The sequence below is a fragment of the Geotrypetes seraphini genome, chromosome 2, assembly GCF_902459505.1.
Source record: "Geotrypetes seraphini chromosome 2, aGeoSer1.1, whole genome shotgun sequence".
Taxonomy (NCBI): Eukaryota; Metazoa; Chordata; class Amphibia; order Gymnophiona; family Dermophiidae; genus Geotrypetes; species Geotrypetes seraphini.
In genome coordinates, this window is record NC_047085.1 from 397,293,206 (window position 1) to 397,312,005 (window position 18,800).

Here is an 18,800-nt window from a genome sequence, read left to right on the forward strand (position 1 = left end):
CTACTTAATCTGTACACCCACATTTATAAATTAAAAATAATACATGACAAATGTGAGGTATTGAAATTCTCTTTTTGATGTCTAGCATGCTGAAAACATTTTGGCCCATATTCTACAAAAGGCACCTTAGAAGGCACCCTAAATTAAGTGATTAACCTAAGTGGAAAAAGTCATTCTACTGGTGCCTAGAAAAACGGTATCTTCATCGTGGCAATAGAGGCACTTTACAATGCTTAATGCCACTGTAGGCGTGGCTAACACCGGAAGTGGCATTAGGCATCGTAAAGTACCTTCATAGCCACGATTCACGTGAAAGGTAGGGGCCAGAAATGTAGGCCTTTAAAACCCTGGCCTACATTTCTGGCGCTTACCATTCACGAAGCCGCGATTCTAGAAACTGCGCTGTTGCATGTTTGACGCATGATCAGCGGCCGATTTTAGGCGGCTGCCGATGGCGCCGTTTATAGAATCCAGCCTTTGTTATGTCTAGAATCAGTAAGTTTCAAACATACAAAAACCAGAGGCTGTTATATAACTCCACTGTCAGTAAAGTACAAAACAAATCACAATACTGCTACTGTACTTGGTAAAAATTTCACGGGATTCTGGGCATGGATGCAACAAGATTATAACTTTTGCTTAGATCATTCTTAAATCATTGTCACGGTTTATTAGGATGGAGTTGACATTGAAGGCATTAAAAAAATTATTAAAATTATATTTTAATCATAAAAAATAATCTATTATAATTAATCCGCCCCCCTCCCCCCTCATAGGGAGGGGAATATTATTGTATTTTATAAGGTTTAATGATAAGATGTCAAGTGTATTTGAAAGTTAAATTGATATATGTATTTATTGTACTTGATTTTAGATATGAAATGAATAAAGTTTAAAAAAAAAATTTAAAAAAATTATATTTTAACTTATCTTTAAATATTCAGTCTGGGAGTGGGGTTGGGGGAATGGAAAATATATTAAAATACCAATAGCACACAGAAATGCTATGAGTGTTTTTGATTCTGAGAGAATGTATAGGTCTTTTCTATTTTAAATGGGCTTCTTTTTCTTTTATTAATTTAGATATTGTATTATAAACCACCTATGTCACAATTGGCCTAGGTGGTATATCACATTTTAAATAAATTGTAAATTAAGTCAGATCTTAAATATCTTCCTTGAAGAAGTGTGTGAAAAGTAAATTGTTCTCAGCTTTTTGAATTATTGATCTTTCAGGAACAGGGTGCCTTTTTTCTGGTATGATTGACAAGCTAAAAACTCTGTACCTGAATCCCCTCAGTCTCCTCAATGAACCTCCTGCTGACGGACTGCAGGGCCTCCTGTGGCCACTCTTGAAACCAGTCAATAGCTGTGCAGTTAACTATGGCTGGGAACTTCCGAGCTCTCACTCGTAGTGTGGAGCCGACTGGAGAGAAACACAGAATGATCTGCAGAGACAGAGAGGAGGGGGAATAGAGAGGGCAAAGAATTACATAGTAAGTTCAGAGGATCAAAGAAAAGAATGCAGTCAACCATGGCAATGAGCCATCCCCAGTGGATTTACAGAGAGGAACAAGAAAAATCAAATGAGTAGTCTGATAAGAGCACAAATCTAAACTATAATTTTTTTTGGGGGGATTGGGTTGGAGGGTATTGCAAATCATTCCATTTCATATAGTTTAAACAGCTTAAATTTAAACTATCAGTTTTCTATTATAAGGAAAACATCTTTGATGTATACAAAACGGACAGTGCATGACAGCTTATTGTTACACCAGCAATACTGCCAGAGTTCACTCTTATACAGCTGAACAATCAGGCATAATATGGCTCCATACATTTCTGTGTTAACAGGCTAGGCTCTTTAAAGGGCCTTCTTGCGACTTCACTTCACTTTTGGCATGTGAAGGAATTAATAAGGTGAGGTAAGCTTCTGAAACTCATTCTCTCAGAAAGGAAACAGCTAGCTCCATGCTCCAAGCTAAATTTTTCAAAACCATTCATTCAGATAAAACAGCTAGGCTAAAAACTGTTCTCTGTTCAGATAAAAGTAGGTATGGATTCCTACAATGGGCACGCTTTTAGCTGGACCATAAGGAGGCATTCTTAGAGATGTGTTTAGATCCAGAGAGCAAAACAACATATGAACATGACATTTTCACAAGCGCGTAGGTTATTTTATCCTCCTGAACTATCCACATAAAAGAGCAGGTGAAAAGCAATTTTCAAACAGAAAGCATGCAGTCTCTTTCCTTCTCTGAAAATAAGTGTGATATATTCACATCCAGTGCTTTTGCATGCTTTACAAGTATGTAGGCTGAGAACTGGCCCATTTAGTTTCAGAATTTATTTTTCTTACTATGACTGATCCATGACATAAATAAAAAAAATCTTAGCACAGGAGTACTTTGAAGCTTCTTCAAATTATCTGCCCATGTTTTCAAGTTGAGCTGTCACTGCTCAAAAGCCACACTTTTCCTTAATTACATTTTTCAGACAGCCAAATCTTATGAAAATGAAACACTCTTTTGGAAAAAATTTCTACGTTGAAATATTTCTGATTTACATATAAGTAGGGTCAGAAAATTATGTGCATTGAATCTGAAAACATGGATGAGTTTTGGAAAGTCACACACAAACCTTTTTAAAAAAGCATTTTTGGAAATCAATTTCAGATTTCTATAAATGAAAAGCATTTGAATTAAAGCTACTGCAATACAGGGCTTAGTCCTAAAATTTTTAGGAAATAGGATCTATGAGGTAAGAACAGGAAATAAGAGGTTCCAAAAATGGACTGTTGTTTGTGGAGTGCCTCAAGAATCCCTGCTGTCTTCCTCCTTGTTCAACATTTAACAGCCTTGGCAAAAATATTCTCCTCCCCTCTATTCCACACATTTTCTTATGTGGATAATATCTTCCTTTGTGTAGCAAGAGACATTTTTGAGGCAACCCTACAATACCTAGTGAAGATGATAGAGAACCTGAGCATGTGAACACAAAAGAACTTCCTTAAACTTAATAAACAGAAGACTAAAGAGTTATGACTTGGAGACTATGACTCACTACTGTTCACAGATTTGGTACTGTCCACTGGTGAAATCCTCAAAATAGAAAAAAAAAAAAACTCAAAAATACTAGGCATTATCCTCAACTCCCAACTAACTTTTGAAGATCAAACCAATTCCCTGGCCAAAAAGCTCTTCTTCAGGCTAAGACAACTAAGAACAATACGATCTCTTCTGGGCCAAGCTAATTTTAGAACTGTTGCACAGGCCATCTTGCTACCATAGCTGGATTACTGCAATTCCTTGTACTGTGAAATCCCTAAGAAGGAAAACAAGAGATTACAACTACTTCAGAATACTGTGGCCAGGTAAATTTTTGAAGTAGGCCAATTTGAAATGGCTAGCCCACTGTTGGGAAATCTGAACTGGCTATCAATGAAAAATAGAATTCTTGTCAAGATTGCCTGCATGGTCTATAAAGTGATTTATAGAGACAATTCTGATGGACTAGTATCATAAATCAAGATTTCTCATTCATTCCATAATGCAAGAAAAACACAACACCTTAAGCCATCCCTCCCCTCAGCTCAACATGTTCAATGGATAAAACTATTTGAGTCCACCTTCGCATCCCTGGGCCCCAGAGTCTGGAATAGTCTACCCCTATACTTACATCAAGTTCCTTCCTATTACAGCTTCAGAAGAATGTTAAAGAATTTTCGCCTCATAATGACTTATCTCCACCCAACCTGATATCTAGAATCTGCTTGCTAATATAATAACTGATCCCAATCTTATTGTACAGTAAGCTGCAATGATTCCTTGTAGAAAATTGCAGGATATAAGAAACTATATGATATGGTATAGGATCTTCCAGTGTTATACCCTAATGTACAACTTTAAGTAGGGAAATAGATCTTTCAAAGGTTTATTCATTACCATCTTTCAAGTATTTAAATGTCTGTATCATATCTCCCTTGCCTCTCCTCTCCTAAGGGGTACACATATTCAAGTCTCTTCTCATACATCTCCTGGCATAGATCCCTATATATTTTGGTAGCGTTCCTCTGAATGGCTTTGAGTATTTTTCTGTCCTTTGCAAGATACAGCCTCCAAAATTGAATATAGTCCTCCAAGTAAGGTCTCGCCAACAACTTGTACAAGGCACTATCATCTCATTCTCTCTGCTGGTTATGTCCTTTCTACGCAGCCAAACATAGATAGGACTCCTTTTACGAAACTGCAATAGCAGTTTCTAGTGCGGGGAGCTGCGCTGAATGGTCCATGCTGTTCCCGACGCTCAATGAGTTCCTATGAGCATTGGGAGCAGGCGGGCTATTCAGCGTGGCTCCCCGCACTAGTAACTGCTATCGCAGTTTCGTAAAAGAGGGGGCTTAGTGTCTGAGGACTTTAAAGTGGAAAAACAATTGCTTGAGGTTCTTTTTCAAGTCCTTGCATATCACTCTCTCACTTCCTATCATGTACAGCTCCTTTAGATGTCTGCACCTCAAATACATCACACCTCATTGCTTTGCATTAAAACCTAACTGCTAAGTATTAGTCTAAGCTTCTAATTTTTGTAGATAAGTTCTCATGCTTTCAACTCCCCTGGGGGGAAGGTAGTCAATAACTTTTCACTTTTATGCTTTTGTAAAACTCTTTGGGTAGTCAATAAATAAATAAATCACCATTTATTTCCTCAAGTAAATAACTCTGAAAATTAAATTAATCTCTGTGAACAAATTCTGAAAATTAAGCATAAAATTGTGAAAAAAATTGTTTGTGTTCGTAAGCTAATATTTTTGCAAAATAAATTGGTAATGCCTCTCACTTTGCTTTAAAAGCATGCACTGGTAAATAGGTTCAGACAATATACTATGGTATCTCATTATTACTCAAAAATCTATAATTATATATATATCTCACTCACCAGAGATGGGCTATACCCCCCGATAAACATTTTATCAAAAAAGTGGAGAAAAAGCCTCAAAATTGATATCAGCAGCAAACCATCAAAATTGATATACGTTCAAATATGCTTTATTTTCTATCATAGGCAAAAAACTCCACCACCACTTAGTAACATAGTAGATGATGGCAGATAAAGACCCGAATGGTCCATCCAGTCTGCCCAACCTGTTTCAATTTAAATTTTTTAAATTTTTTCTTCTTAGCTATTTCTGGGCAAGAATCCAAAGCTTTACCCGGTACTGTGCTTGGGTTCCAACTGCCGAAATCTCCGTTAAAACCTACTCCAGCCCATCTACATCCTCCCAGCCATTGAAGCCCTCTCCAGCCCATCCTCCCCCAAACACCCATATATAGACACAGACCGTGCAAGTCTGCCCAGTACTGGCTTTAGTTCAATTTTTAATATTATTTTCTGATTCTAGATCCTCTGTGTTCATCCCACGCTTCTTTGAACTCAGTCACAGTTTTACTCTCCACCACCTCTCTCGGGAGCGCATTCCAGGCATCCACCACCCTCTCCGTAAAGTAGAACTTCCTAACATTGCCTCTGAATCTACCACCCCTGAACCTCAAATGATGTCTTCTGGAAAAGATTTTGTTCTACGTTAATACCCTTCAAGTATTTGAACTTAAATGCATTTATCAAAAGGGTGAAAAACCCTTCAATGTGCACAGGAAAAGAAAAACTAAAAAGCTTAACTTAGCTTAGGATCCATGGTCCAAACGCCCTGACTGGAAACGTCTGGCCAGACAAGCTGAAACAACGGTGCTGACGAGATGAACTAACCAAAGACCATGTCCCAAATTCTAACAATCGCCTTGTTTCGCCACACAAGGGGCTTCCTCAAGGAATAAATATCAGCCGAATACTTTGCTCCTGTTCTGTGCACGCCGGCACAAGAAACAGCCGTTGCTTAAAAGGAATACGAACATTCTACTTCCGGGGGTACTTCCGGGCCATGGCTACCAAACCAGGAGAAGAACAACTGATAACATAAACTTGCTCGAAGCTGCCAACTCATCCAAAGAACGCGACCCACTCTACCCGCTGATTAAGCCCATTAGGCCATAAGGTGTCCAAATAGAAGATCCAGCGTTGCTCATGCTGATACAACAGACGCTTCACATTACCCCTCCGCAAGGTGACAGGTACATGTTCCAACACAAAACAATTGAACTCTTCAAAATTGTGTCGTTCTTTGACACAATGTCGGGTAAGAATGTCTACTTCTTTTTTATGCACTATGTTGGACCGGTGCTCGAACAACCACGTCTTAAAACATCTGGCAGTGTGGCCAATATATGAAAGCCCACAAGGGCAAGTCATCCCATAGACCACTCCCACTGTTTCGCACGTGGTCCAGGAACGTAATTTCACTGCTCTCCTACCTGGAATCCATGCCATGATACCCTCCTGCATGACATCACAAGCTGTACATTTGCCACAACAAAAATTTCCCACCCTACCCTCCTCATAAGTAGTCCACACATGAGCCTTACATAGTATGTCATTGAGATTCCTGTTGTGTGAAAAAGCTATTTTGCACTGCTGATCAGAAAAACACCTTGCTGTTTGCATCATGGGCCAAATATTCTTAATCTTTCTGCCCAAGCGTTTCAACAACTGAATGATAGCTCTGTATATTCACATTTGCCAGTGGATCCTTCTGAAAATATTTTTGCTAATCTGCTGGAAATTTTGAATGAGGGTAGGAAGGTCAGTTTTTTGACCAAACCTGAGTATCATTTTTTGACACATTGGATGTTTAAGGTACCGGTTATATATTTTTTACCAAAAGTGCATAAAGATTTATTTCATCCACTGGGCCGTCCGATTGTGTCAGCTCAGGGGTCAATGTTAGAACGAGTGTGTAAATATATTGACACGTTTTTGGCCCCGATGGTTTTGGAGATACCTTCCTACATACAAGACACGACTCATTTCTTACAGTGTTTAGAGAATCAGCAAAATACATGTGCGAAACAGTGGGAGTGGTCTATGGAATAATTTGCCCTTGTGGGCTTTCATATATTAGCCACACTGCCAGATGATTTTTTTTTTTTTTGTAATCATTTTTATTAACGAGTCTACAAGAGAAACAGACAGCTTGCATAATACAAGCAAGCACACAATATCAAACTAAAGAATCTTACATCGATCATCACCAAGAAACGTAATACAGCAAGAAGATAGAAGACCAGGCAAGAACAAAAAAAGCCCTTGTCCCCCAGTGACTCCATTTGGACTGTTGGATCAATCAGATGATCGAATTGGCCCGCTTTGAAATTTGCTATCATAAACGTTCAACCAATCCTGAGATCAAGGCCTATTTGGCCTTGTGGGCAGTGTTCCTGCGGTTGCCAGATGTTTTAAGATGCGGTTGTTCAAGCACCGCTCCAACATAGTGCATAAAAAAGAAGTGGACATTCTTACCCGACATTGTGTCAAAGAACGACACAGTTTTGAAGAGTTCAATTGTTTTGTGTTGGAACATGTACCTGTCACCTCGCGGAGGGGTAATGTGAAGCGTCTTTTGTATTAGCATGAGCAACGCTAGATCTTCTATTTGGACACCTTATGGCCTAATGGGCTTAATCAGCGGGTAGAGTGGGTTACGTTCTTTGGATGAGTTGGCAGCTTCGAGCAAGTTTATGTAATCAGCTGTTCTTCTCCCGGTTCGGAAGTAGAATGCTCATATTCCTTTTAAGCAACGGCTGTTTCTTGTGCCGGCATGCACAGAACGGGAGCACAGTTTTCAGCTGATATTTATTCCCTGAGGAAGCCCCTTGTGTGGCGAAACAAGGCACTTGTTGGAATTTGTGACATGGTCTTTAGTCAGTTCATCTCGTTAGTGCCGTTGTTTCAGCTTGTCTGGCCAGATGTTTCCAGCCACTGCGATTGGACCATGGATCCTAAGCTAAGTTAAAATTTTTAGTTTTTCTTTTTCTGTGCACAGTGATGGGTTTTTCACCCTTTTGATAAATGCATTTAAGTGGTGGTGGAGTTTTTTGTCTATGATAGAAAATAAAGCAGATTTGAACATATATCAATTTTGATGGTTGGCTGCTGATATCAATTTTGAGGCTTTTTCTCCACTTTTTTGATAAAATGTTTATTGGGGGGGGGTGTAGCCCATCTCTGGTGAGTGAGATATATATAATTATAGATTTTTGATTTAATTTATCTCATTATTACTCTCATGACTGATATGTCATGCATAAAAATACAAACTACACCCTCTTTTTAACCTTATTCCATTTTTCAAAGCAAATAAAATCTGCATCCAGCAAAACATCTTTCTTACAATTATTCATATATCTGCTTATAGTTTACGAAGCAATAACTGATTTGCCTTACTTTAAGCTGAAGTCGCACTCTATCCAAAAAAAACTTCCAGCAGTTTTCCTTAGTGTCATTCGTGCCAAGACCCCGCACCTCATTTCGAATACTGGAAATTATATCTTCTATGTCATCATCACTAAAAAGATCTGCAACTTCTCCTAGAATAACAATAAAGATGACAAAAGGGGAACAAAAATTTCTGTTTTATATTTGCAAAATATAATCCAAAGTATAATTTAATCTATCATGTTTTTTAAAAGAGGATTTTTTTTTCTAGTTGACTTCATTTCAAGGTATCTGAAGCCAATACAAACTGTGTGCATCATCAACATAATAAGAGAAATCTTCAGTCATCTCGAAAGAAGAACGAGTGTAAAATAGACAATCAAATAAGGCAAAATATTCCCTTATTTGACAGATTGCAACTAGACTGCACTGGGACAGGTCACTGTGTGGGGTCAGGCACTGCCATTTTTCAAGATGGCACCATTCCTGCTTCTTCTAAGGTAGGATGGGGAGTGGGAGAGGTCATGACAGGAGTGAGAGAGTCATCTAGACATCAAGAATTTCTTTTTTTTAGTTTTGGGGAAGGGTGATTGGGTTAGACATGGGAGGTGGACCACTAGACAGCCATGTATTTTTATGTTTTTAATTTCAAGAGTAGAAAGTTGGGTCAAAGGGGAAGGAGGAGGGCCATTAGACACCAAGATCAATACAGAAAGCTATTGGAGGCAGAGGAGTCAGACCAATGAAAGAGAGGGGGTGCCACTAGATACTCACTTGACTTAACCAAACCTTTTATACTGCCCTGGACCTTGTGAAAAATTTATCATGCTGTGTGCAAGTCAAGAACTTTTTTTCCCACTCTAAATTGCTGGGATATTGGTAATGACCTTATTGCCATTCATTTTAATGTAGTCTGAGACCATGTCTACTACGTGAGTTAATATCCCCATTCAACCCCTTTCTGTATTGCTCTGCCAGTAATTTGCAAGTAAACCCAATGATAACTGCATGATTTTGCCCATGGCAACTGTCTACAATTGTCCTACTGTCTTTTCTAGGTTTGTGAATGGCATTTACCATTTTAAGATCAATCAGCTATTAAATTAACTGTCTAACCCCCTCTTTTACTAAGCCTGATAGCATGGGTTGACACACTAAATGCTCCAATTCCCATAGGAACTGAATGGGCGTCTGAGTATTTGTCATGTGACACTCACTCCCATGGCTTAAGAAAAGGGGGCCTAAGTTTTATAAATCAGAAAGATGTACAGTATACGAATGCACAGACTTTTGGGAAGATTGTTTTTTAGGAATGGGTAGGAAAAGGGCCCAAACAATATGACAGCTGATATGTTATCTATTTGATTTTAGGGTAATGTTTATTGCACCTTCTTCTAAAAAAAGGTTTTAAGTACCTGCATCTCCATTACAAACGCAGTACATTGCTATCTTCTGTTTAAAATTTCTAGCATATTCTGGCATATTCTGTGGGACAATTTGTTCAGTCTTTTAGATGCCAGGTACTATTTGCTGATGATTCTGAAAGGGCAGCAACAATAAAATAAGGAAATGATTAAAAAGAAACTAAAAGGGTCGGTGGCAAAGATTTGGACTGTAAACCAGGCATGAATGTTATTTAAAATTTTTCAGTTACATAGGTCTTTTTGGACCCCCTGTTAAGTTACACAGGTTAGACAGTTCTAAATCTAATAGATGCTGGCACTGTCATCTAGACATTTGGACACTGGATCATCTGTTCTATTGTCCTTTGCTACTTAACTTTTGGAGGTCAATATGGGGCAAGATTAACAACATATTGGAATCATCAATTCCACTGACGTACGAGGCGGTCATATGTGGAACATCATTACATGTAAAGCCCCCTGTGGATCTTTATAAATGCCATCTTTTCCTTATTACGACTGGAACAACCATGCAGATGGTTACCCGAAACTGGAAGAATTCTGATCGTCTGAATTTCCCTTTCTGGTGGGCAAGTCTGTGCTAAAGCTATAGATGTGAAAAAATGAATGCCGATAGTTTAGGGCACAGTAATTTATTTAAATTGGTTTGGGGCCCGTTGACATCTTATATTGCTTCACTATAGTAGGTCTTTGATTGTGAATCAGTTTTTGTTTATTTTTGTACACATCCAGGAAAGGGGGGGGGGGGGCTATTTCTGTTCTAATTTGGTCTTTGAATATTTACATTTGGGGTGGGTGGGAGGATATTACTAATTCAATTAAGGTATGTTTATTGGTAAAATCTATGCTTCTGTGGCATGCTCAATCAACCCAGTGGTGGGAGAGGCAGTTTCAGAATTTACAGTTCCTTGGTGGAACATGGATATAAGATGCTACACCAGTGGCATCTCACCCTAGTACACTTGCACAGAATGTATCCCCAGACTTCGGATCGGTGTTGGAGACACTGTGGCCAGGCAGGCACTTTCCTTCAGGTATGTGATCCCTATATAAATTGGTTTACCCGTCTCACTTAAGTACACTGTGGAGATGATTGTTATTTATCATACTTTTTCTCACTCTCAATTAAAATAGTGCTTTGGTCTACTGGGGTGGGGGGGGACGGGATGTTTGGTCTCCAGGATTTGATTATATTGCCTTGTACTGAAGAAACACAGTATGACATTTCCTTTGTAGGGGACGTGGGGGGGGGGGAAGGGTTGGCTGTTGCATGCTTGCTTCTGGATTTTCTGCTGTTCTTGTTTTTGAAAAATTCAATAAAAGTATAAATATAAAAATACCATCAAGGAAGCCCAGCCCAGATATATTCTATGTATTAACAAAGGTGGAAAGAAGAGAAAACGAGAGCCAGCATAGTCTGTTTCAGATTGCAGCTACTGCTTCGGGAAAGCAGCAGCAACAGTAACAGAAGGTAGGAGAGTGGTGAGGGAGAAGGTGTTGGTCCTGACCCCACCAGCTGTGAGGTGGGGCTATAAGGAGCGCGGCCACGCAGCCGTGCAGCTTAGAGGTAACACTGCCTTAGATCACTACATATTATCTCAGTTGCTGCAACAGTTTTTCACTCAAAGAATAGTTATGCTATGGGACCTATTGCCAGAGGATGTGGTAACAAAAGTTAGCATTTCTGGGTTTAAAATAAGTTTGGACAATTGCTGCTCCTTTTGACCCTGGGGCATTGCCTCAGGTACAAAATAAGTACCTGTATATATGTAAACTGCTTTGAACGTATAACCACAAAAATGGTCAAAAGCGCGCCAGGACAAAGGCGCGCACAGACAACTGAGTGCAATGTGGAGGTGCGCGCCGAAGAAAATGACTGTTTTAAAGGGCTCCGACGTTGTGGGGGGTTTGTAACCCACCACATTTTACTGAAAACTTCACTTTTTCCCTAAAAAAACAGGGAAACAGTTAAGTTTCCAGTATAATGAGGGCAGTTACAACCCCCCACAACGCCGCCGCGATCTGTATTAAGTAAAGTGGGGGGGTGGTTCCCCAACAAAACCCCCCGTCAGAACCCCTAAAAACACTCTTTTTCTACGGCGCACGCTTCCTTTTTGCGCTCAGTTGTCGGCGCGCGCCTTTGTCTTCGGCGGTTTTGTCTATGAACCCAAAAATGCAGTATAAAAGTCCTATCCCCTTTCTCTTTCTCGAGGAGTGTGTGGCGCAGTGGTTGGAGCTACAGCCTCAGCACCCTGGGGTTGTGGGTTCAAACCCCGCGCTGCTCCTTGTGACCCTGGGCAAGTCACTTAATCCTCCATAGCCCCAGGTACGTTAGATAGATTGTGAGCCCCCCGGGACAGAGAGGGAAAATGCTTGAGTACCTGATTGTAAAAACCGCTTAGATAACCTTGATAGGCGGTATATAAAATCCTAATAAACTTGAAACTTAAACTTGAAACTTGATGTTTGCTATTGAGATAGACATGGGGGAAGCCACTGCTTGACCTGGGATCAGTAGCATGGAATGTTGCTACTATTTGGATTTCTGCCAGGTACTTGAGATCTGTTTACACAGTCGAATGAGGGTCATGAAAGCACTTTCCGAGCCTTTTATGTATATCTGCCATAGAGCTGGTGAAATCAGGGACCCCTAAATATTCTGTAAGTTGCCCACCTAAATGTCAACCCCATCTTTGGCCTCACCCATGTGAATATCCCCTTACAAATAAGCGCTATGACATTTTCAAGGGTAAACATAGACTTAGGCATGACAGTATCAGTATTCTGTACATTTAGGCATGTGATTGGCATGGAAATATAACGGCTTGTTATAGAATTGCCCTTTATATAACTACAAAACTTTTCCCCTCCTGCTTAAATATTCCTTGATTTTGAATGCTTCTCCCTTTTCATTCTATTACATACACTCCAGATGTCTCAAGTTACCCTTGCTAGTCCCAAGGATTCAAGCACATTTTCTTCCAAAACACCCCTGTCTTACACCATCCTATAACACTAGTGGAATGGCAGGTGTGCCCTTCTATCCGAATCAACAGATCCCGACAGACCAATCAAACAGCAAATTCATACCTCAGTCTGTCATTTGCAGCATTGCTGCTCTATGGCTGAGGCATGTGTAAGCTTAACAGCCTCTTTAAAGGTCACCATATCTTCCCAGAGAACACATGAAATATGGTTCAGGTTAGTCAGGCCTTTTTTAACAATTTGTCCAAGTAAACATCTCAAAGACAAATTATCCCTTTTTAAAGTTCACTGTAACCACAAATAATTTGTCACTGGGGAAGATCTTTCAAGAAATATGTTGATCTAATCACCTGATGCCAACAAGTCATTAATCAGCACGAGAAAGCGCTCATCTGGAACCTGGGCATCTGTCAGCAAAAACACAGTGGGTATGTTCTTGGCTCCAGTCTTGATGTACAGATTGGCAAGATCAGACTGTAAGAAAAGAAGGTGATCATTCATATTTGGTTAAAATGTTTATGCAAAAAAAACCCCCAAAACAACAAACCTGTATGCAGCTTTATACAGCTGTTTCTATCTGCCCCATTCTATTTATATGCACTCTGTTCAACGTATCTCTGCATTTTGATTTTTAGCTGTAATGAAGTAAAGCTAGTATTTGGAATAGAAGTGAGTGGAGGAGTGGCCTAGTGGTTACATCCGGTGCCTCAGTACCCTTAAGTTGCGAGTTCGGTCCCAATGCTACTCCTTGTGACTCTGGTCAAGTCACTTAATCCTCCATTGTTCCAGGTACTATAATCAGATTGTGAGTTCACCAGGACAGATAGGGAAGATACTTAGAGTACCTGATTACTATCCAATGTAAATCACTTGGGATATAATGATATATAAATAAATAAGTATCAGAAAGGCATATAATCAATGACCTTCCTCCATCATCTCTACCTAACCTACTAAAAACTGTACCAAGTAGCTTCCACAGAAGAGCTTATTTAAATACTTTTATAAGTTCCAGGCATTGCAACCATGCACCAGTATCATGTTATTCTTTTCTAATATTGATATTATATGAGATAGGCTGCAGGACAAAATAGTGAAGCATACTGTTAACTATGTTACCCTCTATACATCCAAGCTTTAAGGTCCTGGGACCTGATGTTGGGATGAAGCAGTGTTCCTAATTCAAAGTGGTTAAGATTGGGGAAGTCCCTGATTCCTGGTGCATAACCTGCCCAGGAGCAGGAACTGGATCTGTCGTGACCAATAAGAGGTTATGAGAATTACAGCTTTTCTGAGTTTTAAATAGGTCAGCCACTAGAGGAGGAGTGGCCTAATGGTTAGGGCAGCAGCCTCAGCACTCTAAGGTTGCAGATTCAAGCCCAGCACTACTCCTATGTGTCTCTGGGCAAGTCACTTAATACTCCAATGCCATAGGTACATTAGTCAGACTGTGAGCCCACCAGGACAGATAGGGAGAAATACTTGAGTACCTGAATGTAAACCACTTAGGCTATGAGCGGTCTATAAATATTAAAATAAATAAATAAGGCCCCCAAACTATCAGAAAGGATTCAAAGCTAGTTTATCAATCAAAAATGGAAAAATTTCCTATTCAGCTGAGATGAAAACAAATATTACCGTGAGTGTTCTCTACTCATTAAACATTATCCCTCCCTCCCTTTTATGAAACTGTGGCATGGTTTTTAACAGCCACGGTGGTAAAAACACTGACGTTCATAGAATTCCTACAAGCATCGGAGCTGTTACCACCGCGGCCGGCGCTAAAAACCATGCTATGGTTTTGTAAAAGGAAGGTATGTTTGCCATCCTTTTATTCAGGACCACTCATGTGGATGAAGACTTCACTCAATGTGCACACAAAGATGTTGTCCTTTTCTGCTAGGTATGTAGCCCTGAGTGTCATCTCATGTGAGATGCCTAGTTCCTTGATGTGATGGTTCCTTCCTGTTATTTAATAAAAACACAGCTATTTGGACTAGGATAATTTTGTTGGACAACCAGTCTCTTACAGCCTTTATAGCATTTCAGATTTCCTTCAGTTCTAGGAAGTTGATCTTATAAAGTTTTTTCTTTGTGGACCAAAGATTTCAGATGAGGAGCCTCATTACATTAGCTCTCCAAATCAGTCTAGATGAGCTTGAGCAATTTGCAATAAGAACATAAGAACTGCCGCTGCTGAGTCATTGTGCCCAGCAGTCCGCTCACGTGGCGGCCCCTAGGTCAAATACCAGTGCTTTAAATGAGCCCAGCTTCACCTGCGTACTTTCCAGTTTAGCAGGAACTTGTCCAACTTTGTCTTGAATCCCTGGATGGTGTTTTCCCCTACGACAGACTTCGGAAGAGCATTCCAGTTTTCTACCACTCTCTGGGTGAAGAACAACTTCCTTACGTTTGTATGGAATCTATCCCCTTTCAACTTTAGAGAGTGCCCTCTCGTTCTCCCTTCCTTGGAGAGGGTGAACAAGCTGTCTTTATCTACTAAGTCTATTCCCTTCAGTATCTTGTATGTTTCGATCATGTCCCCTCTTAATCTCCTCTTTTCGAGGGAGAAGAGGCCCAGTTTCTTTAATCTCTCGCTATATGGCAACTCCTCCAGCCCCTTAATCATTTTAGTCGCTCTTCTTTGGACCCTTTCGAGTAGTACCGTGTCCTTCTTCATGTACGGCGACCAGCCAAGGTACAGCCAAGGCCAGATTAACCAATAGGCCAAGTAGGCACGTGCCTAGGGCCCAAAATGGTCAAGGGGGTCCACTGAAGCAGACCACTCCCCCCATAAAAATTTGCAGATGGTGACAGCGATTGCCAATACCGGGCTCCCTCCTCGATCGGCAAAACAGGGCCCCCCCCCCCCGATTGGCGAAACAGGGCCCCCCTTCGATTGTCCAAACAGGGCCAGCGACTTCTTTCTCCCGCTGCTGCCGAAGCCTGTAAATAACTTTAACACATGCCGCGGGGCTCTAACAGTGCGCGTGACGCTACCGGCTTCCCTTCTCCTCCTCCATCAACCAAAAGGGAAGTTACATCATGAGGGGGAAGGAAGTAGGAAGGAAACCGTTGGCAGCACGCGCACTGTTAGAGCCCCGCGGCGTGTGTTAAAGTTATTTACAGGCTTCGGCAGCGGCAGGAGAAAACAGTCGCCGGCCCTGTTTCACCGACTGAGGAGGGGGGCCCCGTTTCGCCGATTGAGGGAGGGGGACCGGTGTTGCCGATCGCTGTGGGGGGGCTGGACTTCGGCAGAGGCGGGAGAAAGCAGTAAATGAGTGGAAGTCAGCAGGCCTGGGGAGGGGAAGATGGAAGGGCAGTCGAAATATGGTATGTTGGAGCAGGGGATGAGAGGGAGGGAGAAAAGGGGAAATGTTGGATAAGGGCAGGAGAGGTGCTAGATCATAGGGTGATGGGAGAGAGAACAGCAGGAAAGAGAGGGGAAGCAATCTTCGACCCTGAGGGGGAAGGAAGAGAGAGGTGGTGAGATGATTAATAATGGGGAGAGGGACAGAAGGAAATAGAGATGGGATAGAAGATAGTGAAGGAAAAAGAACAGGGAGATGTCAGGAGAGGAGATGCTGGGCTACAAGAATGGAAGGAGGGGATATGCTGGAAATTGTGGAACCGACCAAGGGACGGGGGTGCAAGGACATGAATGAGAGGAAGATAACCTCTAGCCCCTCACTGCTGCTGCTTTCCCGCATGCGCCTGATGATGACGGCACAAGTTCTTCCCACTTCTATCATCTGCCCCCTTTTCTCTCTTTCCACCCCAGGTAATTCACTGAGGGAGGCAGGATAACTGATGAAATTGCCTGGGGTGGAGAGAGAGAGAAGGGGGCAGATGATGGAAGCAGGGAGAACTTATGCCGTCAGCTTCAGGCGCATATGGGAAAGCAGCAGCAGCGGTGAGGAAGTGAGGGGCCCTCACCTCCTCACCATTGCTGCTGCTTTCCCACATGCTGAATGGGGGGATGAAAATAGAGTTAGTGAGATAGAGGAGGGATGAAGGAAAGGGGTGGCAAGCTATGAGTAAACACAGTGAAAAGAGGGAAACTGAAGACTGAATAGTAGGAAAGAATTTAATTTAGACGGAAGCAGGAAATAAAGAAGGAAGAACAGAGAAGAAAAGGGAAGAGAGAAGAGAATTCCCAGAAACGGAGGAGACAGATATCAGATCTGAGTGGAGAAAATGAGAAGAGAGAGACACTAAAAACCACAGGGGGGAGAGAAGGAGAGATGGAATGAGAGAGATGCCAGACCATGGGGGGAACAGAGGGAAGATGATGGATGCTAGACCAAAGAGGGGCAAGGGGAGTAGAAGGAGAGATGGCAGAGGGAGGTAGAGATTTTCTGGAAGGAGAAGACACTGGATAGAAGGAAGCAAATGACAAGAAGATGAGGAAAGCAGAAACCACATGACAGAGGTAGAAAAAAAAGTCTATTTTTTATTTTATTGCTTTAGGATAAAGTAGTATTTTAGCTGTGTTGATAAATGTTTAGAAATAGTAATGGTGATTCTTTTATTGGACTAATTTTAATATATTTTTGGCTAATTTTCAGAGACCAAATTCTCCTTCCTCAGGTCAGGACAGGATACTGTAACAGCAGTATACTTTACTGACCTAAGGAAAGAGGGTTTGATCTCTGAAAGCTAATTAAAAAATGTATTAGTCCAATAAAATGGTATAATATTTCCCATTTTTTTAGTTTTATTTTTATTTGTTAATTTGTAAAGTGATTTGTTATTTCTCTTTTTTTTCAAATTTACATCTGCTATCTTTATATTTTGTTCAGTATTGGGGGATTATGCACCACTGTTTCTTCACCCCTAAACTGTACCGTTCCTTCGGTTTATAACACAAGGCAGCATGCTGAATGCTTTGCACTGCTCCGATGGTCACAGAATTCCTATGATTGTCAGAACAGCAGAGAACATTCAGCCCGCCAGCCAGCACTAAAAACCTCTTCCGTGCTTTTGTAAAAAGGGGGAAGGGAGTTTAGTTTATGATTACTTATTCCATACTTGGTGAGGGTGGTTCTGTGTCCTGTGTGTATGAAAGACATGGTTTTCTGTTAGCGTTGACCAGCCTTGTTTGGCGAAATGCATCAGGCATGGTTCCTGGGAGCACCTTGAATATACCTGATTTGAATCTCCTTATTGGCTGCCGATCTTCTTTTGTTCCACATTGGATTCTTTGGTGGACTGCTTGCCTTGTTGTTTTGTTACAAATTAACATACATGGAGTGAAACATACTAGAGTAGTTACCCATATGTATGTATTTTTATACATACATATATGGGTTACAGTTGGACAACATAGAGTGAGGAGGTTGAGAGGAGTTGCAAACTTGGTTATTAATATAGACTTATGTTTCGGATAGTATTACTGCTTTACAATGCATTTTAACACTTTTATATACTTATGGAAAGGGTTTAGAGTTAAAGTCCTGGGCAAGAAGGTGGGAAGGGAAGGAAGGGGGGTTTTGTTCAGAGATGTTTGGGTCTTGCATAGAACTAAAACTGTACACTGGCACTGGTATGGTAATCTTTGTTATTTGTTTTGAATTTTATAATAAAAAAAAAAGAAATACAAGTGGAAATAAAGAAGTAAATAAGAAAACAGGTGAATAAATGTGGGCAGGGCAGGGGGTGTGGTGGGGGTGGGATATGGGCGGGGCAGGGCTAGGGGGCCCAGTATACTTGTGTGTCTAGGGAACCTCAACGAGTTAATCCTGCCCTGGGTACAGTGGCATGATAACCTTCTCCGATCTGTTCGTGATCCCCTTCTTTATCATTCCTAGCATTCTGTTTGCCCTTTTTGCCACCACCACCGCAGCGCATTGCACGGACGGCTTCATCAATTTGTCGATCAGAACTCCCAAGTCTCTTTCCTGGGAGGTGTCTCCAAGTACCGCCCTGGACATCCTGTATTCGTGCATGAGATTTTTGTTACTGACATGCATCACTTTCAAGAATAGACTACATTTTTGTAGCTCCTTGTGACCCTAGGCAAGTCACTTAACTCTACATTTCCCCAGGTACAAAAATAAGTACCTA

At 41.0% G+C, this 18,800-nt stretch overlaps 1 protein-coding gene across 5 annotated transcripts in view; it reads right to left on the reverse strand.

The window, feature by feature from the left end:
- The window catches only part of DNAH11 (dynein axonemal heavy chain 11), a 596,997-nt gene that overhangs the window by 204,316 nt on the left and 373,881 nt on the right, over positions 1-18,800 (reverse strand). For all 5 annotated transcript variants that reach the window (XM_033930891.1, XM_033930892.1, XM_033930893.1 and 2 more), the window contains 3 exons: positions 13,085-13,208; positions 8,335-8,477; positions 1,287-1,448 (listed from right to left, as the gene is read on the reverse strand). In XM_033930891.1, the coding sequence (XP_033786782.1) occupies positions 1,287-1,448; positions 8,335-8,477; positions 13,085-13,208 (429 nt within the window). The remainder of the gene's footprint in view (positions 1-1,286; positions 1,449-8,334; positions 8,478-13,084; positions 13,209-18,800) is intronic.